Consider the following 27,529-nt stretch of genomic DNA (forward strand, 5'->3'; position numbering starts at 1 on the left):
ATGAAGCATAAATAAACGATACAAACTTACCTCAAGTTTGCGTGTAACTCAACAACATAATCGTTTTACGTAGTATTATTGTTGTTTAAAGAACTTATATGTGGATTCACACAAAATAAAAAATAGAACTTTAAATAAAGTGTTGTCTTTGAAAAAGCACTTTTTTCTGTCCACACTGTGTAATTAAAATAAAACTAATTAAACTTTTTTCAAATTTTTCCGCATTTTTATTGTAAAAGCAAAATTGAGTTAGTTTAAATGCAAGACAAACAACAGTAGTAATCGCCACGTTAATCTACTTCTTCAACAGTTGGTCCTTTAGCACCAGGCGCGGCTTGTGCTCCTCCGCCTTGTGCTCCTCCTCCTCCTTGGTGCAACTTCATCATAATCGGAGAACAATCTTTCTGCAACTCCTTCAATTTATCGTCAAACTCTTCCTTCTCAGCCAATTGATTGGCGTCCAACCACGACAAAGCAGCGGTGCACTTCTCTCTGATGAGCTTCTTATCATCTTCAGTGAGTTTATCAGCAGCAGCGTCTTCAGCCGCCTGGAATGATAAATCAGGACGTGTTTTCAATCAATTTAAAATTACCTGTTTTACACTGAAGATGTAACCTTCGAGTTGATTCCGTGCTGTTATTTTATCCTTCTGTTTCTCGTCCTCCGCTTTATATTTTTCCGCGTCGGACAACATCTTGTCGATATCAGCTTTGGATAGTCTGCCCTTGTCGTTGGTGATGGTAATTCTTTCAGATTTGCCAGTACTGATGTCTTTAGCAGACACATTGAGAATACCATTGGCGTCTAAGTCGAAAGTGACTTCGATTTTTGGTACTCCACGAGGTGCTGGTGGGATTCCGGTGAGGTTGAAAGTTCCCAGAAGATTGTTGTCTTTAGTCATCGCGCGCTCACCTTCAAACACCTAGAAGACGATTACAACTACAACACTTTTAGTATACAAACCTGAATGGTAACAGCGTTCTGGTTATCAGAGTAAGTCGTAAACGTCTGCTGCTGCTTGCATGGAATTCTTGAGTTTCTCTCAACAATCTTCGTCATGACACCACCTGCAGTTTCAATGCCCAAAGACAACGGAGCGACATCAACCAACAAAACGTCTTGAATTTGCGAACTCGTATCGCCTGTTAAAATCGCAGCTTGGACAGCGGCACCGTAAGCTACAGCCTCGTCGGGATTAATAGAAAGATTGAGAGGTTTCCCGCTGAAGAAGTCTTGGAGCATTTTCTGGATTTTGGGGATACGAGTTGAGCCCCCAACGAGAACAATGTCGTGAATAGCAGACTTGTCGAGTTTAGCATCATTTAGAGCTCGTTCCACTGGTTGAAGAGTTGATCTGAAGAAGTCCATACAGAGTTCCTCGAATCTAGCTCTACTGACTTTAGAGTAGAAGTCGATTCCTTCGTGGAGAGCATCAATTTCAATGCTTGCTTCAGCACTGGAAGAGAGCGTACGTTTGGCTCTTTCGCAAGCAGTTCTGAGACGTCGCACAGCTCGGGTGTTACCACTCATGTCTTTGTGGTGTTTACGTTTAAATTCTTGGATGAAATGGGTGACCATTCTGTGGTCGAAGTCTTCACCACCTAAATGAGTATCTCCAGCTGTTGATTTTACTTGAAACAAAGAGCCTTCATCTATTGCCAGGATAGAAACATCAAAAGTTCCTCCTCCGAGATCAAAAATCAACACGTTTTTTTCTCCTTTAAGGTTCTTATCCAATCCGTACGCCAAAGCAGCAGCAGTAGGCTCATTGATTATTCTCAAGACATTCAGTCCTGCAATAGCCCCAGCATCTTTAGTAGCCTGTCTTTGCGAATCATTAAAGTACGCTGGAACTGTAATCACAGCATCAGCTACAGCGACTCCTAAGTACGTTTCAGCAATTTCTTTCATCTTTGTAAGAACCATGGAACTGATTTCTTCTGGAGCAAATTTTTTAATCTCTCCCTTATACTCGACTTGAATCTTCGGTTTGCCTCCATCACTGATAACAGTGAAGGGCCAATGCTTTATGTCTTCTTGGATTTTAGAGTCATCGAATTTGCGTCCGATTAAACGTTTGGCATCGAAAACTGTGTTCTTTGGGTTCATTGCCACCTAGAAATTTTAGGACATATTAATTTGTAAAAATAGAAAAATGGGTCTCGGAATTTCACGCCGTTTTGTGGATTTGATTATGATTTTGATGAAATTGTTTTGAAGTGGTGCCAAGATTTATGTGGGTGAGAATTATAATTAAATGGGAAGAAAAGTGGCATAATCAACGAAAGAAAATTTGTGCTATTCTGGCTCCTTTAATAATAATTTGATACATTTATTTAATATTAAAGTTTGGTCAAAAAATGGCCCTGGATAAATCACGCCCCATTATTAGAGCGCTTGTGTAAATGATACCAAATCTAAGAGTGGTAACATGCGATTGGCTAAGTTAGCGTAATCCGAAAAAATGCAGTGCAAACACTCTCGCATAGCTTCATTGAACGCCTACCACATTATCTAATCAGCTTATCGCAAATTAGCACTACTTTAGAGGAGACACTAATTGCGATAATTTTAGCGATAACGCCACATTTTGTCAGAACAAAATTATTTATTACTTAAAAAGGATGTTTATATTACGGGTACGATTTTTATAGTTCCTATTTAATCATGACTAAAATATGAACGCCTCCACAAATTTTTGAAAGTAACACTGATCGACATCTGTTTTTACCGTTTAAGTTGTTTACATTACATTATGGAACACCGTCCACTTACATAACACCGAATTAACATGAATGTTAAAGCCTAAGTACCGCTCTTCATATTTGGTCAAAGAATTAGCCATAAAACTCGCGCCAAGCATTACATTTTCCAAATATGGTCCATAACCTTTCTCAATACCTTGCCTTAAACTAGCATGGAATTATCAGTGCGATGACTCAATCCGATTCTAGAACTTTTTTACCACAATTCATTGAAAACAAAAATTTGGCAGAGTTCCCAAGAAAAATTATTCACGATCTCTTTAAAAATAGCACAATTCAAGGAAAAATTACCTGGCTTTTGGCGGCATCTCCGATGAGTCTTTCCGTATCGGTGAAGGCGACATAGCTGGGGGTAGTTCTGTTACCTTGGTCGTTGGCGATGATTTCCACTTTACCATGTTGCCACACACCCACGCAGGAATAAGTGGTGCCCAAGTCGATACCGACTCCTGGTACTTTGCCCATGCTGCTACAAGTGACTGCAAGTCTCGAACTGTTTGTCTCCCACCGAAGCACGATTCTGTGTATTTCAAGCGATTGAAAGTAGGGCGGGTGCAATTTTGGCACGAAATTTATTTTCTGTCGGAAAATTAAGAGTGGGTCGCGATAGATAATAACAGAATGAATTAACGAAGCGCTGATCGGAAGTTTTTCCGCGTGTCAAATGGAATTAGAGGTGTAAAAATAACATTTGTTTATTTAGTTTAAGAGTAATAGAATGCTTTCGAGGACTTGAGGGGATTCAAAGAGGATATAACCATTTTGGGTTGTCTTGGTTCCTTCTGTTTTATTTAATCGATAATTTCGTAGTTTTGTGCTTTCAGTAACTTATTCACTCGATGGGTGGCAAGGGTAAGAAAAAGAAAGGCAAAGCAAAAAATGGTGATAAAAAGAAGGCAGTGAAAGCCAAGAAAGGAGGTCGGAAAGGCGGAAGAGCCAAAAGTTCTAGATGCACTGTGGATATTTTTACCGAAGCAGCCATGGAAAATGCATACACGACATGTCACAACGTTCAGGATTTATTGAAATCAAGAGGATTTCCTTGGCCTGATGCCCAGAAGAAAAAGAAGAAAGGAAAGAAATAATAGGTGTGTCAATGATACTTTAGAAAGACTTGTACTTAGAGTGCGAATAAAATAAGAAAATTCTTAATTTGGCTTTTGAATTTTTTATTAATTAGAAGTAGATTTACTTTGCTGCATATAATTTGTGGAACTCATAATAAAAGTATAATTTAACCGCAGAGCTCTGCTTTGAATATAAAGTTGCCTACGTAGTCAAATCTCTTAAAGTTTATAAAATCAAAAAGTATATATATTATGTAATTACAGTAATTCTATGTCAAAAGCACGACCTGCAAGTATACAGCAGGTCGTGGTCAAAAGTTTATTTATACAGTATGTCCCCGGATTGAGTTCACAAGAGGGAAAAAAAGTTTATTTTCCATTTTACAAAAAAATGACAAAGGTATAACATTTTTTGCTTATTTCAAAACAGATAAATCTGCAATTCAAATTTTAAAATTATTGGTTTGTACTCTTAAAATTAATTTTTTCATTATTTTTTTATTAAATTTTGTAATCGTATTTAAATAATAGCAGGATGTAAAGAAAAATTTACTTAATAATGCGTAAGTATTAATAAATTGGAAAAAAATGCAATTGCATCCTTAACAATAATTGAGAAAATTCGAAAGAGTCTTAGAATTACGAGTTAGAATTGAGTTAGAACTATGAGCTAAAACAGGTAATGAGTCAATCAAATAGTGGAAATTGGTTTGAGTTGCGGAACAAATTTCATTCCTTTGACATTTTTTGCAAAATTAAAAATAAAAAAGTTCTTCGTCATTTTTTGTTTTTTTAGATTTTAAGAACACAGCTTCATAATATTAAAGTTTTAATTAAAGATTTATTTCATTTTCATATTTATGTCATTTTTTTGTAAAATGAAAAATAACGTTTTTTTTTCCTCTTGTGAACTCAATCCGGGGACATACTGTATACTTTTAAAAATTACTCTATTGAGAATATACTTTTTTGAATTGTTGGGAAAAGTTTTACAAATTTTTAAAAATCGGTGTTCAAATTTGCGATATAAAGGCGGTTTGACACGAATTTTGGAAATAAAAATTTGAAATTAAAAAAAATATATTTTTGCAAAAAAAAATTAAAACAAAATTCACAAATAATTTCACAATTCTGCGCAGTAACAATGCGCTAAGTGAAAAGAATAAACCCCCAAACCGCCGATTTTAGAGATTTTAACAAACATTAATTAATTTTGTAACAAATCTTAAACGTCAATTTGACAGAAAAATTCTTAAATTTTTATTTGTAAAAATTTGAGAAAAAATGTGATTGTGGCAAACCGCCTTTAGAATAAAATAATTATAAATTAGACGCAAGCTGCTAATTTTGGATCATTCTTCATTTAACTATCTATTTATACATAGAAAAACTGCAAACATTCTGAGTGAAAATAAAACAGTCAAATTTAACTTAAAAAAATATTTACACATTTTTTTCAAAATTAACTTACTTTGCACCTTTAACTTATCGTTTTATTTGTATTCGCACACGTTCAAAATAGCATTTCCAACCTATAGCAAGAAATTCTTGCTTGAGACACAGTGTACGGTAGGGGACTAGAACTTCGTTAAAAATAACTAAGCACAGTCTATATAATACCAGAGTTCACGTTTATTGAAGTTTAAGGTCTTCCACACATTTTCTCAACATAGTGTGTTTACTCCTCAAAGTTTAGTCTACAACACCCCCAGAAGCAGGTAAGTTCCAATCTTGGAAGAATCTTAAGTGAGCTTCTCATTTTTTACGAGCGAATAGATTCTAGAATATTCCACACCAATTTGTGGAAACGTGCTCTCTTCCTTTTCCAATCTAAGTTACTTGTATTAACTGCAATTAAATTTGTAGATATGCCTCTTCACGTTGCTTGCAGAGCCGATGATGGCGATAAACATGAGTTTGATGTCAATCAAATTATTTTCCACAAAGGGAAACTTTACAGTGCCGCTGATGATGGAAAAATCAAAGTAACAAGAATTTTTTTTTAATGTTCACAATAACATGAATTTTAAGGTGTGGGCTCTTGACTTGAAATTCCTTCAAGAAATCCAAGCGCATCCATGCTCTGTCTTTTCGATAACTGCAAGTGATGATACTTTATACTCTTGTTCTAACGATGGAACCGTGAAGGCTTGGAATCTCGACACGTTGAAGGAGAAAAAAGAGTTGGTTAAAGACGCTGATGTGGAATTCTGGAAGGTGAAGTATGACAACGGCGTTTTGTACGCTGGTGATGATCAAGGCAATGTAAGTTAGACGTGTTTTGTTCCTTCGCAAAACTGCTTTTTTTTTCTAGTTGAGAATGTATAAAAACGAGGTTTTTTACGCCTCTATCAATGTTGCAATTCCTGTTAAAGACCTAGCGATCCAAAATAACCTCGTTTTCGCTTCTAAAGACAACGACGTCATCGTCACCGATTTGCAAATATCCGGTAAAACACCTCCTTACTCTCCCCTCGCTTATACAATTAATTCCAGGAGAAAAGCCCCAATTCGGAATCAAAGACACTATCATGGGAAGAGGTCCTCTGCTTCTTTTTGACAACAAAGCCGTCTTCATGAGCAGAGAAGGAAAAGACGTTATTTTGCACGTGATCGGCCCAAACCAACACTTAAAGGAAACGTCGAAAATTACTGTGAGTTTAAAAATAACTCCTCGGTCAGTCACTTCATCACTTTTTAGGGAGCACATGAAATGATTATTAATGGAGCTGCCGCCACCCAAGTTGGTGGTAATTGGATTCTCTGTACCGCTGGCTGGGAGAAACTTTTCAAAACGTGGAAAATCGAAAACGACGCTTTGAAAGCAGATGGGTCTGTGGATATCGGTTTTGTTGTTAATGTGGCGGTGGCTGGAGAAAATGGGCAGATTTATGTTGGGGGCGGCGATGGGCACATTGCTAGAGTGGATCTTTAAGGCATTCTGAATGTTTTGCTTGATTGCATTTTGATTTGTATTTTATAGAGTTGGAATGTGCTGAATTGTTCTAACTTTTATACGTAGAGAAATAAAATTGAGTCAATACTAGTTGCATCAGTTTTATAAATACCAGTAGAAGATGTGTATGGTCAACAGTTTTATTGCAAACGTCTGGAATCAAAGGGATTTGGCAAAAACAGTTTAATTAAAATTTGGCGCTGTTTGTGGACACAGTAAACTTTGTAATAACATTATTATTAATTCTAAGAACTCAAAAAAGCTGATAAAAAGAAGTTCCAAAATTTTTTACGATTTACGAAGATCCTTTAAATCTCTTGAGTTTTTTTGATTCTATAGTTTGTTGAGTGAAATGTATTTAATTAAGAGTAGTAAAGGAGGTGTTACGTGTGTGTAGGTAGAAGAGTAGATGAAACACTTTGTAACATATTTTCTGTTTTAATTAGATCAACGAGATATTGCGTAGAACTCAAGTTCTGTATAAAACAAAATTAAAGTCAGTTCCCTGCTCGAAAACTCGCTTCCAGCAAAGGACCACACCGACTAACTAAACCCTAAAATGTCCAGTGTGAAAAAAGGAGTAGGTTTACAGTGGAATACTCTTTATTTAGTCGAGCCTAGTCGCTGTGAGCATTTTGATACATTATGTTACAGAAAATGCGACTTCCTCTTATCCTTATACTTAACAGTACTTAACAGCTTTTTTTAATTTAACAAATAACATATTGATGGAGATGAGAATTCGAAATACAATCATGTGTATTTGTCGTTCTGACCAATCAACAATTTCCGGATCATGTGGTTTTAAAAAATAAACAAAAATCAACAATCACTCTCCTGATCCGAAAACTATTATTTAATCAGTGTCTTATCGACCATCGCCAACACGAATCAACTTCTTTTTGGATGTTGCATGAAAAATTACGGAACGTTTCAACTGTTGAAGACCAACCCATGTCCACGATGGTTTTCTAGTCTCTACAACTCGTTATAACAAAGTGCGCGTACGCAGTTGCAGGTGTGGGTAGTATGGAAGCCGCGCAGTGCTCAGTTGGGTCAACTGCCAAAGATTACCTCTTCGTTAACACAATATAACTTCAAATATGGGAAAGAAGTCCAAAGACCCTTGCCCATTGCAATTAAGGCAAATAGAGACTTGTTTGACAGTTGGCTGTGAGTGATTATATGTAAATGACAGTGACTAAATTACCTAACACCGTCACTTGGCAACTGCATATGTATGAATACATACATACAATATTTAATATCTATCGCGAGTGGATAATATTTAAAAATAATGATTTATCCTAAGTAACAATGTGTTGGCCGAGGCCTACTTTGACTGAGTGCATACGCTACTGCAACCAACCAAACCCACTACTTTCTTTACAGAAGGACGATCCCAACGAGCTGCGCGGGTTTAGGACCAAGCACCCTAACGCCGAGGAAAGTGAAATTTAACTTGTCAAAGAACACAATCATTTTTACCTCAGTCTAAAAAGTGTTTTTTGGAAGATCGAATTTGGCATCTTTTGAATAAAATGAGTGAAAAAACTGAAACTTTGAGAAATGTAACACGTTTTTGTTGGCACGTCACAAATAAATAAAAAAATTTCGTCACGTCGGAGTGTTTGGTTTCCATTTCGACGAGTGCCCTCTGGGAAAGCGGGCGCCTGTCTCGATTTCAGGGCTTCAGCTCGTCAAGACTCCGATTTAAAAAATAAGGCAAACGGACAACGTTGCAGTATTAGGATAATTCGTTAAGCTATCCTAAAATACAGATTATTTATTTGCGAAAAAACACAATGATCGTTTGGGAAGACAATTTGAAGAAACTCATCAGCACTTCTACTTGGTGTTCTGCTTGTCTTACAATTTACAGTCAAAAGTAACCTTACCAAATCGGAATGAAATGAATAGTGTAGAATTTGAATGTTAACAATCACTGTGTTCTTTCTAGCGATTTTATTTATTTTACATATATTTTTACAATCATGTTTTACGTCAGCTCAGACGACTATATTTAACTAGTTTTTAGTACAACGTTTTCTGCAATGCCAATCAAACACAATGAAAATGTTATACTTTTTTACACTGAATAACTGGAAACATTTTGGTACCTACAAAAATAGTTAAACTTTTTTGAGACTTACAAACTATGATTGGTGTGATGTGATTACATGTTAACAAATCACGGACACTTAAGGGTTCACCAAAATGTTTCGCAAGTAGTGTATACTCAGTTAAATCACCAATGACTTCCAATCGTTGTAGTGTCTTAGATGACGATCTATGTGCAGCAGCTTGCACTAATGGTAAGACTGGATACGAACAAGACTTGTCAAGTCTGTAGGAAGCCCAATAATAAGAAATGACAAATAACGCAATAACGCCAATAGAATTACATACTTTACAAAACAAACGTATTATTAGAGTCCTTTTGGACCCCCCCAAAATGGAATAGAATGGAAAAAACGAGTCAGACTCAATTTAACTGAGCATATTCTGAATACATATGAATACAATATAGCTACATCAAAGTATTGTTTCCGAAAGACATCATGAAATAAAGTGCGTACATTTCGTCAGTAATATGTATTAGATTATAATAATAACTAATTGCACGAGTGTCTGGGACACGGTGTTGACACAAAGTCAGTCTCTGTATTATAAATAACAACATGTGAACAATTATGGATCCGGGTAAGTCCCCGAGATTAAAGCAAATAGTGATCTAACACGGCAGTAGATGTCGCAGACACACTCACTGGATTCTCTTCGCTACAATCTTGTAGATCTACGCGCCAGGAAGATGGATATTCGTTGTAAAAATAAAATCTAGAGCACCGGTTTCTTCTTTATTTCTTGTATAACAATTTGAACGTCGATAGTTCAATAGCTCTGTTTGTGCGAATTAGTGCAAAACTCCTATCTATTATTGCAAATGTATATTATATAAATATTCGAACTTGTGATCAACGTAAAACCTATCGACGTACAAAATAGATGATTTTGCGTTTTTCTCGATTAAATTAAGTCTCTAGGTTTAGCTTGGATTCCTCAGCACCAACTTCCGTCCTCACGTAGTTCACAAACAATAACTCATTTTAACTACGTCTTGCGTATACATCGCACTAACATTTATATATATGTTATTAAACCACGTGATTTCTTTATTACTATTATTGTTTAAATATTGGATTATCGACATTGTTAAAAAATATCTTCGGGGATGGGTGAATGTTGTTCTCTTCACAGTTTATTGACTCCACAGGTTGCCGAGGCCTTTCGGTTTGCCGGCCAGCCGTCAGCAATACTGAGCTAGTGATTGTCCAACCAACAACTGAAGCCGGCCCTGCCTACAGCATCGACAAACATTCAGTGTTTGCAAAAAAACTGGGAGTTATTGTCTTTATGTTTTCGTAGAGGCATGATGGCTCCTAGTACCAATATCAAAAACTAAATGTTTTAAATACTACTACTCCTCCTTGATAAAAAGAAAACAATGAAGAAATAGTCTGAATGTAAAATTTCATGGATTTTAACATCATTTAAATCAGTCTAATTAATATTGGAAGTAAATCAGTTAAAGGGTGTTTTTGTAAGTAAAGAAAAGAAAAATCGAATATAAACAAGTTATTGTCAAAATTCTCAAGCTGGACAGTGTTCTGTTGACGTTGTTTGAAGAGAGTAACTGAAAATCGAGTCGATATGTACTGATTCATGTTCGATACCACCGCCTGTGATTTTGTCATCATGATGTTGGCAATGCTGTCGCAGAGCAGGCAGTAATCATATACAAAACATGATTGGGCCCCGCGTTCGCCGAGGCCGCCTCTGAACAACATTTATGAATGTAACAAACGGTAACACGGTAGGCCAATTTGAGTAAGTTCGGTAAATGTAACTAGATAAAACGTAGACGACGCGTCCGAGTGACCCTGTAAAGTGAGCGTATTGCTGGCGGCGGCAGTAACCGTACGAGGAGGGATTGCGGGTCCCTTGGGAGTTGAAGCCACCATCAGACACTGTCCACGCTGGCGTAGCGCTCGCCCAATTCCTCGCACACGTGTTGTGGAGGCCGTCTGGACGAACCCGACGGGACGGGCAGTTGCAGGGGGCGGTGAATACCACGTCGACGCCGCCGTCGCTTCCGGTGACATAGCACGCACAACAGCACCAATACGAAGAGGATGGCGGCGATGGCGCACACGTATAGCACCGTATGATCCTCCTGGGGCGCCTCCACCAGGCCTGAGCACAAACAAGTTGTCACAGCATGGCCGACTGGGAGGCGGTGATAAGGCTACGCTGAACGATGATGAGTGAAGACATGCAGCGAAATGGGGTGAGATGAGCCAGCGGAATAGTAGAGTAATAGAAACTCACGTGAGCGTGAGAGAAGCATGCTGTTCGGGAGGGCATCACGCCAGCCACAGCATCGGCAGCGTCGCCAAGAACAGTGGTGGCAGGAGGCTTAGCGGACGCGAGGCTAGAGATTCACCTGCACAAAGACCGACCTGCCACCACTCGCTCACAGATCAACAGACATCCAAACACGAGCCACAATTTCACACTTCTTTCAACATATCTCATCTGCTATAAACTAATTTCGGAATTTTTTTGTGAAATTTCGGCCTAAATTTAGAAAAAATTCACCGGCGCGACTCATCCCCATTTTCACACCATCAATAATCGTCTCAATATTTTTCTTGGTTTATTAAAGCTTTATACATAGTTGAAGATAATATAGCAGAATTTTTACTACGCAAAACTATGGCACGTGTCTTTATAGTGATATATTAGTTGCTCATAAAAAGCCTCATAAATTAAAGTGCGATAATCTGCGTTATGTGCAACTAATTATTAACACTGATATATTTTTAAATATTTCAACGATATCAGTTCTACTCTTACATGAAAAATTTTGACACATATTTGGAAGCAGCCAGTGCGGTAACTAGGCATTGAAAAGAAGAAGCTTGTAAAAATCAAAGTTTTTGAAAATTCTGACGAGGATAATACCTAGTTACAATACTGAAAGCACAAGTATTGTTGGTGATAAGTATTTTACAGCAACACAATAATCAGGAAATGAATTCCCTACAACAAAACTTTGATTTGTCAACGTAAAATGTACCATGCACTATCACCCCTCAGCAATAAACCTATTCAAAATGACTAAAGACTCCAACTACAAAGAAACGAATAGGTGTGTTACTAGGCAGTATAATAGGATAGATTTTACTGAAAAACTGATTTTGCTTATAATGCAAATTTGGAATAAGATACCATATTATTATAGTAACCATTGCGTCACTCACAGTCGGCTTCGTCAGAATTATCATCGGCTCCACAGTTGTTGACCATGTTGCATCTCAACTTGTCAGGAATGCAGAAATCATTCTTCTTACACTGAAACTCTTCACAGCTAGGACCTTCTTGAACCTCCGTCCAGACAACCTTAAAACCCTGTGCTCCAATAGCCTTGTCCGCCGTTACAAAACTACAAAAGAAAAATTACTCAAAACTTGTAACAAGAGAAAATCAAATCGAAGGGATTTTGTTAAAAAGTTTCGCACCAACTTTTCAGAGTAAGATGTTTACCTAAATCGAACTGCATTAGATGTGGAAAGGTATTGCCATTTGTCTGCTGGCAATTTTTCACCGCAGAGTTCAACGGGGGCGCTTGATAAATCTGTCCAAAGTCGGAGAACGGCGGCTGGACATCCTCGACCTAGAAAAGATTTCGTGTAAACAACAGTTTAGATTTTTCGGATTTAGATTTAAAGCGTCGTCAGCACGGGAGAAGAGCACACTTCCGTCACGAATAGAGAGGTTATCAAGTACAAAGTCTATTTGGTTGAACCCCGCAACACTTCTCCAACTTGTCTTTTAAGTGGTCTTTTATGGAGTTGAACACTTGAGATTACTGTTTGAACTAGTAAAGACGGCAACTAATAACGTCAAACGTAGCTCTCGTAATTTAACAAACTTCCCCATTTACTATTAACCGCAAACTCAAACAACTCGCGTCCTTTGCATCGACCAATATGAATAGTTTATATGAGCAGTCGTAACTTTAAAAAGCTTTCGTACATTACGTAATTGGTTTTCCTGTTTTGGACAGAATTGTCGGGTTTTATTAAAGGAGACCATGCTTGGGATGGAAGTTTAAACGCTCGCTCCTGACTTCCAAAGAGAACAATTTAAAACTTGTTTCAACAAAGTCTCAACTGTCTTTCGGATTAAAAATATAGAAAAAGTGTTCGAACCTCCTTCAAAGTCGCTTTTTATTCTATAAACTTACCAACGGGTTCTCCCTCGACGGCGAACCTCTCGAAATTGAGCATAATTTTATACCCCGCCCTGACGCTGACGTACCAATTGCAGCTCTTCGACGACAACCCCTTCGTGGGTCCATCATAGTCGCTCGGAAACTTCGGACTAGTGATGACCCCCGAATCCAAATTGCTCACATTACCCCCACAATCTCCAAAAATGGATTTAGCCGTTTCGAAACTGTACCGTGCTTTAAATCCACTATAAACTCCTTCTGAGTCTGCATGTAAAATGATCTTAAGACCCATAGCACCACGATTTGACTCAATCGGGCCCGGTGCTGTCATTCCACAGTACCGTCCCACGATTTTTTCCGTGCCGTCTCGGTAAACGTTGTACACTTCTAACCAGTCTTCTTGGCATACGTACGCTCTGGAAGAACGTTAGTCAAACTGAGGTGACTAAAGGAGGTGATCGACTTACCCATAGGAGCCAGTCGTAGAATTCGCAGAGTCGGCACGGACTTTGAAATTATCAAAAATTAGAGTCACCTGTTCGTTGTTTGTTCCCAAAAACGAATAGGTGCAGTTGGTGTCACTGGGGTAATTGGAGGGGTATCTGGGTGAGTTGAACTCGCCCTTTTTCTTGCTAACGCTTCGGTATGTGAAAGTGCAGCTGCCGTCGGGTGCAGCCGTACCAGGAATTCGATACTCTGCAACGTACACAATGAGGAAAAACGTTGATGGAAAAGAAATAACGCACCAGTCTCAAAAGTGTAGTTTGCTTTAAACCCCCGACCCATAATTTCTCCACTGCTGAAGACCATGACAAGTCGAGGACCATCCGATACCACAACTGACGGTTTACTTTCTTCGCCGCACATTTCGTAGTCAAACTTGTCGTAAGAATCCGTCGTTTCTTGACCTTTCAGGTAGATCTTCAAATAACCGTCCGAGCAACTGAGAAACAAAACGAGGAATAATAATCAAACGCTTTTTTAAGTACGGAACGTGCGATTCATCATCGGGAAGTTTCCTGATCTGCGTGGAATTTATGAAACATCCGCTAGCACCTTAATGTATGGCGAGTGCTTTTAAAAGCACACATTAATGTGTTAACGGATCTCCTTCAGAAGCGGATGTCTCGCGGATTTTTGAATGTAAAAGTTTATGATATGGGAAAATATGATGAGATATGAAGCCTAGTGTGTGCGATATTAAATATTAAACCAGATATCCGAGCGCATTCCTCTTGAAAGCGTATCGCAATATCAGAGAAGAGCAGCTCGTAACTCGGTTGTCTCGCCAGTAAGAAATCAATGTTGGCATAGTTGAAGTGGCACACCATTATCAGCGTACATTATTCGGAAAGCGAAATAGCTCTGCAACCACCTGAGCCCTCGTTTAACAAACGATAAACCGACAATTAACCGGCGGATTTCGTTACAACCTGGCTCGGCCCAACAAAACTTTTTTCAATCATTATTTTGTTTAACTTACTCTCCTTTGTTGGGAGCTTTTGGTATTTCGAACAAGACGAATTCGAGCCTCACTCGTTCGAGGTGCTGGGAGTCTTGCATTCCGTAGATGAAATAACGACAGACCAGTTTTGGCATGTAAGGGAACGGGTAGTTAGGACTGAACACGAACCCGCTGGATTCTTTCTTGCTTAAGATTTTCTGGTCGCACTCTGTACCTCGTATATGCTCTCCGTCGTTTTTACTTATAAAGTCTGAAAAAAAAAAATTAAAATCGATAGGATTTAGAATCCGAGATTGAAACCCCATAAAAATGTGTCATATCAAAGTCATAAACGCGACTAGACATAGCTAACTGCACAATTTAGTGCCTCGCAAAAGCGCATCTGCAAGAAAGCACGTTCATAAAAGAGTGATCAAAATGCGCCGAGTACCACAATAATCTAGTTTACGAATGCTATCTATATTGTATTGGATTAGGATATCTGAAGTAGAAAAATTTGCTGGATTTATATGTAAATTTCCACGCTGCAGATCTGAATATCGTACGAAGACTCGGCACTGAATCATTATTTTCCACTCATTTTTCACGAGACGACTCACCTAGTTTGGTAAAAGAGTTTGAGAACTCAAAGATGCCCTTAAAGCCTCTATTCTGAGTATTGGCAGTGCGTGGGAGGGTGACGAACGTAACTAGAAGAGAAGACTCGGACGAGTAGATGACGAGATTGCGCTGCTGACCACAATAAGTGCCTATTACAGCTGAACTGTTGTCTTGACCGTCGTACACCTTCACGAAATCGAACGGACAACTGCAAAATAAATGTGGTAAATAACAGCGCTAACAACAGCGTAACTTACTGAGGACCGCCGAAGAAGAGATCGAAATCCCTGAATTCCAAGCGTATCCGTTGACCAGGCACCCCGAGGAACTGATAATTACAATTGAGAGCCTTGGGGTAGGCACCCGGATAAGTGGGAGACAAAATGGCCCCCGTTGGCTTTACTCCACCCTTCACCAGGAAACTGCACGGGCTGCCTGCTACCGGGATGCCAACCTCGTATTCCGCTGAAAAATAACGCTAAGACCGAGTCATCCAAACGCACGACTTACAGTCATTGATAAATGAGTATCTTCCAGTGAAGAGGTCACTCGTCGATTCGTTCTTGTCGGTGTAAAAGGCGAGCGCAAGAGCGCGATACAGGGACACCCTTCGTCTGGGTGGAATCGGTCCACAGTACCGACCACCAAACGGAGAGTTGATCAGCTCCGCGGCGTCTGGCTGGACCACTTCTGAATATACATCCATGTATTCATGGACACAGCTGTTGAAAAGAGGTTTTTAAATTGTGAAGCGAGTAGTTTTAGAATTTTTGCAGTTTAAGCCAGACGGCCATCATGCACAGTGCTAACAGCTAAAGCACGTGCGGAGATTTAGTAAATTGGATTAGTATTTCTTGTAAAAAGAGAAAAATTAATCGGAAGTGAAATCAAGCACGAAATGTAATTTCTTTCTACGAAAAAAATTGTAGATATAAAAATGTACCTACTTTAATTAGGTATACAAAAAAATTTATAAACTAATTGAGATTCAAAGTGTAAAAAAAGCTGAAACTACATTAAAAAGTAAATAGTAAAATGTTTAAAGGGGTTTTGTTTATGCGGAAAGCTTTTTAAAAATAAAAAATTTCTTTAAGTTCTTGAGTTAATCCTTTTCTTCCAATAAATGCTCTAAAATACCTATATTGTCCCTTTCGCTTTTTCAGCCCTTTGTTGGTGAAAAATGTTGTTTTAAAAAATGAACAATTAAAATACAACATTTACAATCCGCTCACACGTGAAACAATAAATTGAGCCTATTTGTCTGTTCCACCTTCTCGCGGAAATTCCAAAAAAATTAATCATTCCATTTCATTTCGTCCCGAGGGCGTTGTCAAAGTGACTAAAAATAAAATTTCATTAAATCTTTCCGTTGGCGCGAAAATTTGCCAATATTTCATTCTCAGTTATTAATTCATTTATTGCATGTGAGAAAATATTGGGCAACCATTATGTTATATTTCATCGTAACAGATTACCTGTCAATAACCGTTGTGGCTATCTAAATAGATGATCGTGTCATGATAGAGCTAATACCGGAGTTCTTTTCTAATCTATTATTTCCGCTACAGGACGTTCTATTTATAAATTTGTCGATGATTAATTAATTTGTGAGTGAAATGTGCGCTACAATTATTGTATTTAGAAATACAAGAGAGACTACTTTATTTAGACTATTTTTATTAATATAGCTAACATTTACACTACATCTAAGTATCGTGCACAATACATACCAAATCCAATAAAAGAGTCATACGATACCAATTTGAGAATTTAAGAAAAAGGAAAAATCTAATTAAGGCGCCGTAAAAGCAGAGAAATGTTCACTTTCCAGGTCACATGCATTTTCTTTTTAATTTACGATGCAAATTGAGTGAGTATAAAAAGGAGCACGTTTTATGATGAAATTTTATCATTTGTGGAAATTTATTAAAAAGTATGAATTATGCAGTTTTACGCCTGTATATCAAATGAATGGAGAGTTGGAGGTTTTATCTTACAAGAGAAATCGTGGGGACAGAATTTCGTTACTACTACAATGACTTCTTGCAGTTTCCTCAAGAAAACCAAAATATTATTAGCATTTGATTAGAGTTCGAACTGGAAACACCCGAATGATTCATACCACGTCACGCTTTATCCTCAGCAAAAGGTCACTGTAGGGTTAGACATAGTTCAAAGTTTAGTATTTCCAATAAGAATTTCCCAAAGTTCCTTCCAACTTTAACTTAATCGCAAATTTGCCACCTGCTATGCTAGACCTTGATACTTCCATCGCCGCGCCTCCACCAAGTTGTAATAAAATTTCCAAAAGCTGTTATTTTAACCGTCTGAAATTTATAACCTACCTGTTCCGCGTCGAAACCTAACACTAGCAAAAGACAGTGTTCCATCAAGTTTAAAGGTTTGTTTGTCGGCGCGTAAGCACATACACAGGCAAATCTCGAAGAGACAGATGTGTTGGATAAGAAAAGAAGCAAAGTGCTTAATAGATGCTAACTACAGTTGAAACACAGATGATGGTACTCACGCAGGGAGGTCTCCCGGGGCAGCTCCACTGTGCCTGCGGTAACGGCAACGGCAACACAAGAACGATCAGTCAAACGGCACGTGCCACGCCACTGGCAATCTGCACGTGCAACGCACGGAAAAACCGAACGACAAGCTTTGAGAAATGCACGGTATAAAATCCATAAAAGCTTGTCGCTCGATTCTCCGCTCTCTTCTTTCTCTTAACATTAACAAACGTCCTATTTACAAGACTGCCGATTACCATGGCATACACCAACAACTACAGTTATAAGCCCAATAATTCTGTACAGCCTACAGCCTATACCGACCACTCCACGGACGGTGTTGGTGTACACAATCACCATCTATATGCCCTATTTTCGTCGTGAAAACAAGCAAGTTTTTGTCAAAAATAGAGCATTAGTTTGCACGTTATTTGGTGTAAAGACCACCAAACTCCGTTGTTGCTTACACAATAAAACTAAAAATGTAAATAATTCGTTTTAACATACTCAGGTGGTGTCCCCCTGAGATTGAACGAAGTGAAGACGATCTCGACACGCTGGCCAAGCCCAGCTAAGAAAGTGTAAATGCACTGGCGTGAGTGTCCTCGGAGATTCACGAACTCCGGTGCTTGGAAGGTGCCGTTCAGCGGACCTCCTGGTCTGCTTACGAATGTCTGGTCACACTCTGAAAGAAAGAGATTTGTGTGATTTCAATTGATCGAAATTTCCCGGCGCATCCGCCATTTTTGTTGATTTAGAAGCCCCAACATTAGTATACAACTCCCTATATTGCTTCTTGTTACATCCTGGAATTTCAATGAGTTCAAACACTTTAATTAAAACGACTTTACACCACCAACTCGAAATTACTTTATCATCACACGGTATTCCCTCAATCCCAAAATGATAATAAGAGAAGGATAAAAAATTAAATAAACCCCAAAAGGAATCTAAATTCCAAAGTTTAAGGAACATCTTTAAATCGCCATTTATCTCCGACAAGGCAATTTTATTTTACATGACATAAAACGCAAAAGTTTTCTTGTTAAAACGTATTAAAAGTTTAAATGAATTTAAGTCTGCATGCAAATCTTTTGTTTTGAGATATTCACACCTAGTAAAATTATGCACGGTATTAAAGGCTGAAACTTTTGTTCGTCTAGTAGACCCGACGAAAATTTCATTTTTTCAATTAAAAACTGGAACAAGATAAATGGAATTGTTTGTGTCTCAAACAAAGGAACGGATTTGCGGGTGGTATTTGCTTATGCGTTTTTACTTCTTTGTAAATCTCGAGTTTAATCCTTTTCACTCTTATCGGAATAATAGATCATTATTTTTCAGCTCAGAGTTAATTTTTTCTCACAAATGCTGACACAAGGTGTCTTGAGATAACGAAAGAAATTGTTATTTACTCCACCATTATACCCACATGGTGGTGTCTAAAACCGTCAAAGTTATTACCGGGAATTTATGAATGGTAAATCACCAGAATAATAATGAAGGATACTTTTCTACTTTCCATGGCGTTCGTCCAAAATACCCATTGATCGTTTACAGTGGCACCGCTCCAAAACACTTTAATGCAACTTACAATAATTCTCCCAGATACTATCTCCTTCATGCAAATGAGATTTGCTCAAAGTTAAGGTGCATTAGCGTGAAAATATTATCTGTGTGGTTGAATTAGTATTCACGGACGACGTTTCCAAATTATTGATTAAGATAACAGCATGTGAACTATTAATATTTAATAGTTCAAACTAATCGATTCTATTCTAGTTTGAAGTTATTTTAGTGCCATTTTTTATTTATAACATTATAATAAAGAAAAAAAAAGTATGCAAAAATGGTGGATGCGCCGGATAAAATAATAAACCTTTTTTATTTCTGTTATTTTAATTGCTGTAATGAATTAGAAACTCTTGTCCCTTTAATGTCAGCGATTTTACGTATCCAAAGCCCTGCGATCTCAACTATTCGATATATTTAAGCAATTTTCAACACGCGACGGATGAAGAGCATTCCAGTTTCCTTAGATGTACACCAGAAATGCGTTTAGTAGACAATTTCCTCGAGATGAAAATCTTTAGAAACCCAAACAAATAAAAAGCCACAACTGTACAAAATCAAAATCTCGATTCGGAGAAATGAGCTTATCAAACTTTTATTTCTCAGACTTGCCCGTTTCGGTGACAACATTAATCCAACGTTCACTTTTAATTAGATCCTGTTTCCAACTTTTGTAAAAACTGCTCGAAATTACATTTTTCAGTGTTAAACGTGTTGGGCGAAATTATATTTTACGGCGTTTTTAGTGACGGTGGTTGTTATAAACTAGAAAAGCGATAAATCCAAACTAGTGTAGACTTGCCCGAGGTAATGAAAATAAATATTCTGCTATCGCAACGTATGAAAATCTTGATGGACGTGTTTTAAATATTTCAAACTTGGGATTTCAAGAAGTCGTTATTTCGCTCTCATTCTGAATCAATCTGACTAGATTAAACGGGCGTTCGTGGATTTGAAAGTTTTTTGTTTGGGTTATGAGAAATTTATTATTTTTTAATTAACAAAAGTACGTTTTCCGGCACGTGCGTCCTATATAAAATCACTTTGTTGGACGTCTGGAATAAATAAAACTGGTGATAATTCCCGGCGCTTACATCCAAAGAATTGACTGGCAGTTTGATTGGACAATTTTATGTCTTTTCAAACCGTCCTCCTATTTGTCTCCTTCTCGCTTTATCTCCCACGTTTTGATACAGACTCAGAGAAATGAGCCTTATATTTCGTGGATCCTGGCGTTGATTAATTTCATCTAATTTATCTTTAACGATAACGAACTTTCCAACTGTATCAATTTAATACTTCTGCAAATACTTCTGCATCTAATTTAAGTGGATTAATAGCGGTTTGTTAATCAATATCAGTAACACCACAGCCGTCAAATTTCCAAAAACATGACACGAAATACTTGAAGGAGTTATCACGCAATTGTATCTTAATTCAAGTGCACGCACCAACTAAAATAGGGGCTTAGATCGATTGATTTTAATGAAATTTGATGAGGCGTGTGTAAAATTCTTCATGGCAGTTTCCAAAGTCGTAAGTTCAGGGGTGGCAGGGGCAAAGTTGATTCACAAGCTACCCTAGGAAATTTCCAATGCAAACAACATCACTCCGATATTGGAAATCTAAGAGTGATTTAACCCCTTTCCGGGGGCGGCGATAGGGGCGGTACTACACTGCCCTTATCTCTTTCTGGGCAAGTGGACACGGGATCACCACACTACTGTGATTTATAATTAATTCTGGCAATTACGAGACCGACCGTGACGGCCTCAGTTTTCAGAAAAACGAGAAATTTCGAGTTAAACTAGTTTAGCAACATCTCGATGATTTGCTGTAGATTATTGTTCGATGAAACATTTCAATACTCCCTCAAGTTAATTATTTTCATCAAATGGTTTCAGTCTACGGTTGAATACTCTACAGGGATTGTTTCTTTTTCATACTGTGCACAATAGATTTTTAATATCATTAAAGCAGAATAAATTAATTGCGTTTGGCGATGGCAATGTAAAATTTTTGCGATCGTTAAACATGTAAGCATAAATTAATGAGATTTGTGTTCTGGTACAAACTCCAACTATGCAAAATATCCTTCGTGGTTCGTTTTTCTTGAAAAAAATTGTGATTTATTTTTGGCTCAGGTTTCGTGATATTTCTTATTATTTGGTCGATACTGTTATCGCGGTTGTATCATATGTAATACATGAGGATAAAGGTAAAAATTACCATATTAATAGCATTTTCATCATAAAAATAAAGCCCGTTTAAACATCTGTAGTTCAGAAGTATAGGCAAATTTGTTCTGTTAATTACAGTTTGGTTGAGTAGCTCTAACTGCGGTAAGTTGTCGGAGTTATATGACATTTATGTGACAGTTCTACTGGCCCGTAAATTGTACATTATCTCTACGATGTTTTATGAGTGGTAGTTTATTTGAGCACACGGTATTTCGTAATCCGGAATTAGCTCCTTCTAATTGTTTGAACATCACATTAAACTGGATGCTCTTGTAATCAAATATTTACGTGAAGTATCAAAACAGATATTGAATTTTTGTTCAGGTTGGTAGCACTGACTCTAACGGTGCACAACGACGGAAAATTGGTGGATGCGCCGATAAAAACTATTTTATTTAGCTTTTTTTATACGGATAGATCTGACTTGTAATTTTCTCCACAGAAACAAACATGTGATGTCGAAATCAAGAAAAACTTTTTCATAAGGTCAAAAGGCGCAAATCTGCAGAAAACAGTAAAACACATCTGGATGCCAAATTCCAATTTATTTGCTGAAACTGAATGTTACCGTCCGTTTTATTATGGCAACTTCTTCAATATAACAGTAATTCCAAATCGATCGCCGCAAATTTACAGAAAAAACTTACTATGTATTTCGTTTTTATAGAACATAATCCAATAAAAACCGATTTATGGACTTTGTTACTAGCTTCTCTTTACCTAGATGTCAACCGAATATTTATCAGAACGTTTCAAATATAAAAGGCGTGCCCACTTTCTGACTATAAGTTTATCTTATCACTCTTATCATTGATATTTCAACTTCATTGTCGGCAAAAATATCTACAAACAGTCGTGTTTTTGCCCACAATGAGTTCGGTTTTTCACCATGAGCGTACCACGAAGATTATTAGTGGCTACCGGAGTTCTGATGGTGACGTGTTTTTTTCTTCTGGCTCAATACAAGAACTCCTTTTTATCTCAATCCACCACGCCCAAAGTTATTGAAGAAAAACCCGAGAAAAACATGAAGACCATCCTGTACTGGACTCCAATTTTCGGAGCCCTGGACTTCAATCTGGGCTTGGGCAGCAAAATCTTCCAAAACTGTATATACAAGAATTGCTACACCACGTACCACAAAAACGCGCTTCCACATGATGAGTTCGACGCGATTTTTTTCCACGGAGTCGAATATAAAGAGAACACGGACGGTAAACCCAGAAAACGCAGTCCTCATCAAGTTTATATATTTTTTAGTTTAGAATCTCCAGTGCATACCAAAGCCTTCAGCAAAGCGTATAATAACTTTTTTAATTGGACTTTGACGTACAGACATGACTCAGACATTGTACGAACTTCCGGTTCAATTGAGAGAGCAACAACGAATTATAGTCTTCCCACTGTTACAGAGATTCAAAAAAAACCGAAGAAGATTGCGTGGTTTGTGTCGAACTGTGCCACTCCTAGTAAACGTGAAGTTCTTTACAACGAGATTCGGAAATATGTGCCTGTGGATGTTTACGGAGCTTGTGGTGATTATGAGTGTCCGAGGAGTAGTGAAGATGAGTGTTACGACAAACTAGAAAAAGATTACAAGTTTTACCTATCGTTTGAAAACTCGGTCTGTGAAGATTACGTTACCGAGAAACTATTCAATGTTCTGCAAAAAAATGTGATTCCTATAGTGTACGGTGGTGCTGATTATAGTTTGATTGCGCCCCCTCATTCTGTGATAAACGTGATGGATTTTAAGACTGTTAAAGAATTAGTTGACTATATAAACTACCTTGATTCGCATCCTGAAGAATATTTGAAGTATTTCGAATGGAAAAAAAACTACATTTCGAGGAGATACAAAGCAGATCTAACGCTTTGCACGCTGTGTAAACAATTAAATGAACCGACAAAATCGATATTTTATACGAATTTGGATAGGTGGTGGAACGGGAATAATAACGATAAGTGTTCCACAGATTTTATTAAACGTTTTTTGTAAATTTATTGCTTATATCATTACTCATATAAACAATTTTTCCTTTTTCTCGTATCTTGAGTGACAAGAATCCAGAATTTCTTTCCTTAAGAAACATTAAAAAAAATTAAAATGGTAATTTTGGGTTTTGTTCACTTGACGAATATTTTTTTACCACGAGCGCAGATCTGAAATGAGCGCTAAAAGATCTATTAGAAACCCCATTCATCTTGTTTCGCACAAAACGGCGGTAAAGTAGTGTTATTAATAACTAGTTTTGGACAATAAGCGTCTGCACACAATTTCCTGCTTTTGATTAATAATACCGTGCAGACAAGAATTGTTGCAATTTAATTCAAACAGTGTTTAATCATAATTAAGTTTTGTATCCATTTTTTCTGTTATAACAGTGTTGCCAACTTCTGAAACATCCATTGATTAGTTATTTTTACCCGCTGTATTTACCGAAGGTAACTGCTGATAAAGCAGAACAGTTTACTTTGTCAACGTCAACAAGAAAATTATGTTGTCTCTACTTCCATCGATGATGTGCCAACATATTCTTAATTCCACCGCCGCTGTAGAAGCCTGGGATTGAATAAAATGATAACTAGAGATTTTTGAAAGGAACGCGTGTTAAATAACGATTAAAATAAAATGTATAAGAAGCAAACCATTACGCGGGGAATAACATTAATGTTCGCTTTCTACGCTACATGAACTAAAGCCGAGTATAAACGATAATAGCACCTGTTGCTTGCAATAAATTTAACAATGTTATCGATGCATATCAATTAACGTTAATTTAATAAAAACCATTATCCACATTTTTGCCCCAGTAATTGGTAGTAAGCCATCGATAATTATTTATCGATCGAACTTTCAAACAATCTTTCTATGTTTGCTTGTTACCTTAGGATTCGGGATGTTCAAAAGGTTTAAAAGGTTAAGGGTTGTTGATTTTTCCCTTGACTAAGCTAACTTAAATGGATAATGCTAGCCTAACTTACCCAACAGAACAGTTTAGCTTTTGATGTTTGCATATCGTTCATCTTTGGGGAAGAGAAATGAAGTTCATTATCAGAACGAGGTAAGGAAAAGTAAAGTGAATATTAAAATAGTGCAATGATGAATAAGATATGCGAAGCTAAAAATAGTCTTAATTCCCAATATAGTCGATTATTTTAAGCCAGAACTTAATTTCCTTGGGGAAGTCTCTGATCCGGTAAAAGATTATCGCTGTCAGGGTTTATTATATTATAGATCTAGATTCAGAGAATGTTTGAAATTTTAATGTTTAACATGACATGAGGATTTTTCGGGATCAATAGAAGCATCGTTGACCATACTATAAAATAATTTATTTCTTCATCGATATCGAATACAAATATAAAATTTACAAACGACCCAGATCTCTTGGTACATGGTCTACGTGGTGATATATCCTCGAGGTATCATCTATTGTCTAAGAGGTAAGCCACTATATCGGTTAACACAGATACGACAGCAACAACATCAAAAACATCACAACACCATCTCCACTGTGAGCATCACTGGTAGTCCTAGTGAAAGACATGTCGCGAGGACGGGAAGACTTCAATATTCTACGTCTTGGGCGCACCAATGCTCTGTCCAACTACAATAATGATGACTATGAAGACAGCGAGGAGCACGAGGATGCAGCAAATCGCGACCGCCACCATGTTGTGTGTTAGTCTGTCGTTTACTGGCGGCGGTGGAGCGCCACCACCACGCCGGCACCCGCGCGCCCTCACAGGGATAAAATATTGATTCTATGGCCCTTGGTCGAACTTACGAGCCTGGGGTCGACGACGGTGACGACGTTCAAAAGGGACGGTGTACAGCTGATTCGGCAATAAACTATGGCGAATTAGGTGCGACCTTGAGGCGGTTTATTAAAATAGCGGCATGAAGGAGACATTGCTAAAAGTTCTGTCTTTGAAGTGAGGGATGAAAGAATAAAATATTAAACATTACAGAGCTACCAACAGAATTCAAATTTCCAAGCCACTTTACATCATTTGGTCTTATCGTAATTTTAGGCATTATTATGTAATAAAATGGTCTGCCACTTCGTGTAAGCACTTCAAAATTCAAACAAATTTCATTTTACTCTTATATTTTATCGCAGCTTAATGCATGGTTTATTACGAGTAGTTTTTCTCGTGCTTGAATTTTTCACTAAAAGCTCGCAATGACGGATTATAAGAATTTTTATTACAGGCAATCAAGAATGATTGAGAGGGTCGTGATAACCACTTACGTTTTTTGTTAAAGTTTGTAACGTAGATAATTACAAGGCAAAGAAAGTTATAATTACAGGCATAAAAACTATTGACAAAAATTAAATTACCCGTGCTATCAACATGTAAAAACTACCAAAGCAAAGTTAGAAACGTTAGCTCTTCGCAGAGGCGATATTTCAAGGCAAAGCTCGCTGACTCCCTGATCCCCCGAATGGATCCTTGCAAGTATGCACCTCGAGCAAAAAAACACGATAAAAGCGTACAATCCTCCGTCTTTTCAACTCTTTATCAAGAGTTCGTTTATACGGCGCATCTGCCAGCAATTATGTACTCAAGACTTCCTTTTGCGGCCGTTCTTGAATGCGTGAGTTCGAAGATTACAAGGAGCACATATTGACGTCACCGCTTTATCGGTTTGGAGTATCACAGTGGTTTCAATCTTAAGAGACTTGTTAAAGCACAGTCACGCCACCTTTTATTTAGAGAAAATCCAAGTATGAAGATCTATGAAGATTGCAAGCCACTTCTCAGATTGTCGCCATAAATTTCTTTCAGATAGTTCTAATCATACGACGCCCCATTGTCGACGGTTTAGAACTAATTGCCCGATGCAATCTGCAAGACCAGGATTTAAGATTTATAGGCGAAGATTGCTTCAGAAGCTGAGTCAAGCATTAAACCGCGTGATGGCGCCACACTCCTTAGGGAGTGAAAAAAGTCGATATGAAAGTTTCAAAGTACCGAAATAACTTTCCAGACGATGACGGTGTTTGGAGTGGTGCAGGTTTTAAATATGAATACTAAATCTAATTAATTTGTTTCCAAATCTGCAGTTCTTAGAGTATTGTGCAAAATTGGTGGATGCGCCGGTTTTTCTTTTTCTTATCAAATACAATGCCGTGACAAACAAATGTATTTTAAAAAATATCGCCTCCTTAATATGCATTACCAAGCACCACAAAACCATATTTCAGGTCCCTTGTTGTTCATATTCATGATGTATGTGTAAACGGTTTACGTAAACATATTGTAGAAGCCGACTTGTATCTCCATATAGACGACAGATCACTACTTTGTAAGTCTAATGATATCAAGAAAAGGAGTGGGACAAAGCAAAGCCGAAGGCTGCGGAATAGTACGCCTGTAATAAGCTTAAATCTTGTAATTTTCTCTGAGGAAATATCGCTTACCCTTTCTAATCGGATATTAGAAAGTAATGAATATTTAATCTGATGTGATATAAAGATGGAGATTTGCCATAACAAAACGGGGAAATCAGTTAATTAAGGGATATAAAACGAAAATATTTCTTACCACTGGTAACCTGAAGACATATAGCTTGGAGGCAGAGGATCGACAGAACAAGACTTCTCCCTGAGGTGTGCCGGTGTGCTGGGGCCATACTGTGTCCTAAAAATATCACCGAAACATTACACCAGTTGCCACCACAAATAATTCATCAATTAATTTCCGAGTTGTACAGGGACAGTTTTTAGAGCTATTAATTTCAATCAATAGTCGCACTCCTCGTTTTCGCATAATTTATTCATTTGAGTTTAATCCAAAAAGCCCCATTTTTCCAATGAAATAATTGGATGAACGTCACGTCTTCTCCAACGTGAATTATCACATCGACACCATCTGGAGCATCGGAAAATACAAGCACAAATATTGAACAATCGGAAGTTCAATTTCAACTCGAAACAATATATAAACAGGACTTCTATTTGAAACAAGAGATCGTAAATTTTAAGTTTAGATTGCACCTATTTGCCTCTTTTTTCAAATGTCGCGTGCGAGGAATGAGATT

The 27,529-nt window shown here is 37.6% G+C and overlaps 5 protein-coding genes across 10 annotated transcripts in view; 3 read left to right on the forward strand and 2 right to left on the reverse strand.

The window, feature by feature from the left end:
* Positions 1-203: 203 nt before the first annotated feature.
* On the reverse strand, positions 204-3,317 carry LOC148173521 (heat shock 70 kDa protein cognate 2-like). Its single transcript, XM_088040290.1, has 4 exons — positions 3,058-3,317; positions 965-2,116; positions 594-923; positions 204-548 (listed from the first exon to the last, which is right to left on the reverse strand). Exons 1-4 carry the CDS (start codon positions 3,229-3,231, stop codon positions 291-293), a joined length of 1,914 nt encoding a protein of 637 aa, XP_087896416.1. The 5' UTR covers positions 3,232-3,317; the 3' UTR covers positions 204-290.
* Positions 3,318-3,383: 66 nt separating this feature from the next.
* Positions 3,384-3,918, forward strand: LOC148173522 (small lysine-rich protein 1). Of its 2 annotated transcripts, none has more exons than XM_088040293.1 (2): positions 3,384-3,532; positions 3,577-3,918. In XM_088040293.1, exon 2 carries the CDS (start codon positions 3,606-3,608, stop codon positions 3,849-3,851), a length of 246 nt encoding a protein of 81 aa, XP_087896419.1. In that variant the 5' UTR covers positions 3,384-3,532; positions 3,577-3,605; the 3' UTR covers positions 3,852-3,918. The 2 variants fall into 2 exon arrangements, with proteins under 2 accessions (XP_087896419.1, XP_087896418.1); XM_088040292.1 differs by having other exon boundaries at positions 3,591-3,918.
* A 1,436-nt stretch (positions 3,919-5,354) lies between these two features.
* LOC148173523 (uncharacterized) lies at positions 5,355-6,877 on the forward strand. Its single transcript, XM_088040291.1, has 6 exons — positions 5,355-5,551; positions 5,700-5,818; positions 5,865-6,098; positions 6,148-6,283; positions 6,330-6,487; positions 6,535-6,877. Exons 2-6 carry the CDS (start codon positions 5,702-5,704, stop codon positions 6,766-6,768), a joined length of 879 nt encoding a protein of 292 aa, XP_087896417.1. The 5' UTR covers positions 5,355-5,551; positions 5,700-5,701; the 3' UTR covers positions 6,769-6,877.
* Positions 6,878-10,713: 3,836 nt separating this feature from the next.
* Positions 10,714-27,529, reverse strand: part of LOC148173524 (cubilin) — a 35,570-nt gene continuing 18,754 nt past the window's right edge. For 2 of the 5 annotated variants that reach the window (XM_088040285.1, XM_088040286.1), the window contains exons 3-15: positions 27,034-27,129; positions 18,173-18,350; positions 17,680-17,712; positions 15,663-15,874; positions 15,410-15,617; positions 15,152-15,360; positions 14,571-14,802; positions 13,834-14,030; positions 13,555-13,783; positions 13,100-13,503; positions 12,397-12,526; positions 12,114-12,295; positions 10,714-11,043 (exon numbers count right to left, since the gene is read on the reverse strand). In XM_088040285.1, the coding sequence (XP_087896411.1) occupies positions 10,811-11,043; positions 12,114-12,295; positions 12,397-12,526; positions 13,100-13,503; positions 13,555-13,783; positions 13,834-14,030; positions 14,571-14,802; positions 15,152-15,360; positions 15,410-15,617; positions 15,663-15,874; positions 17,680-17,712; positions 18,173-18,350; positions 27,034-27,121 (2,535 nt within the window). In that variant the 5' untranslated portion in view covers positions 27,122-27,129 and the 3' untranslated portion in view covers positions 10,714-10,810. Of the gene's footprint in view, positions 11,044-11,178; positions 11,294-12,098; positions 12,296-12,396; positions 12,527-13,099; positions 13,504-13,554; positions 13,784-13,833; positions 14,031-14,570; positions 14,803-15,151; positions 15,361-15,409; positions 15,618-15,662; positions 15,875-17,679; positions 17,713-18,172; positions 18,351-27,033; positions 27,130-27,529 lie in introns of all 5 variants that reach the window. The other 3 variants (XM_088040288.1, XM_088040289.1, XM_088040287.1) reach the window with 3 other exon arrangements.
* Positions 22,342-23,481, forward strand: LOC148173525 (lewis-type alpha-(1,3)-fucosyltransferase-like). Its single transcript, XM_088039347.1, has one exon. The coding sequence runs from the start codon at positions 22,367-22,369 to the stop codon at positions 23,474-23,476; it is 1,110 nt and encodes a 369-aa protein (XP_087895473.1). The 5' UTR covers positions 22,342-22,366; the 3' UTR covers positions 23,477-23,481.

This window comes from Gnatocerus cornutus, chromosome 6 (genome assembly GCF_029298725.1).
Source record: "Gnatocerus cornutus isolate USDA-ARS CGAHR chromosome 6, icGnaCorn1.1, whole genome shotgun sequence".
NCBI lineage: Eukaryota > Metazoa > Arthropoda > Insecta > Coleoptera > Tenebrionidae > Gnatocerus > Gnatocerus cornutus.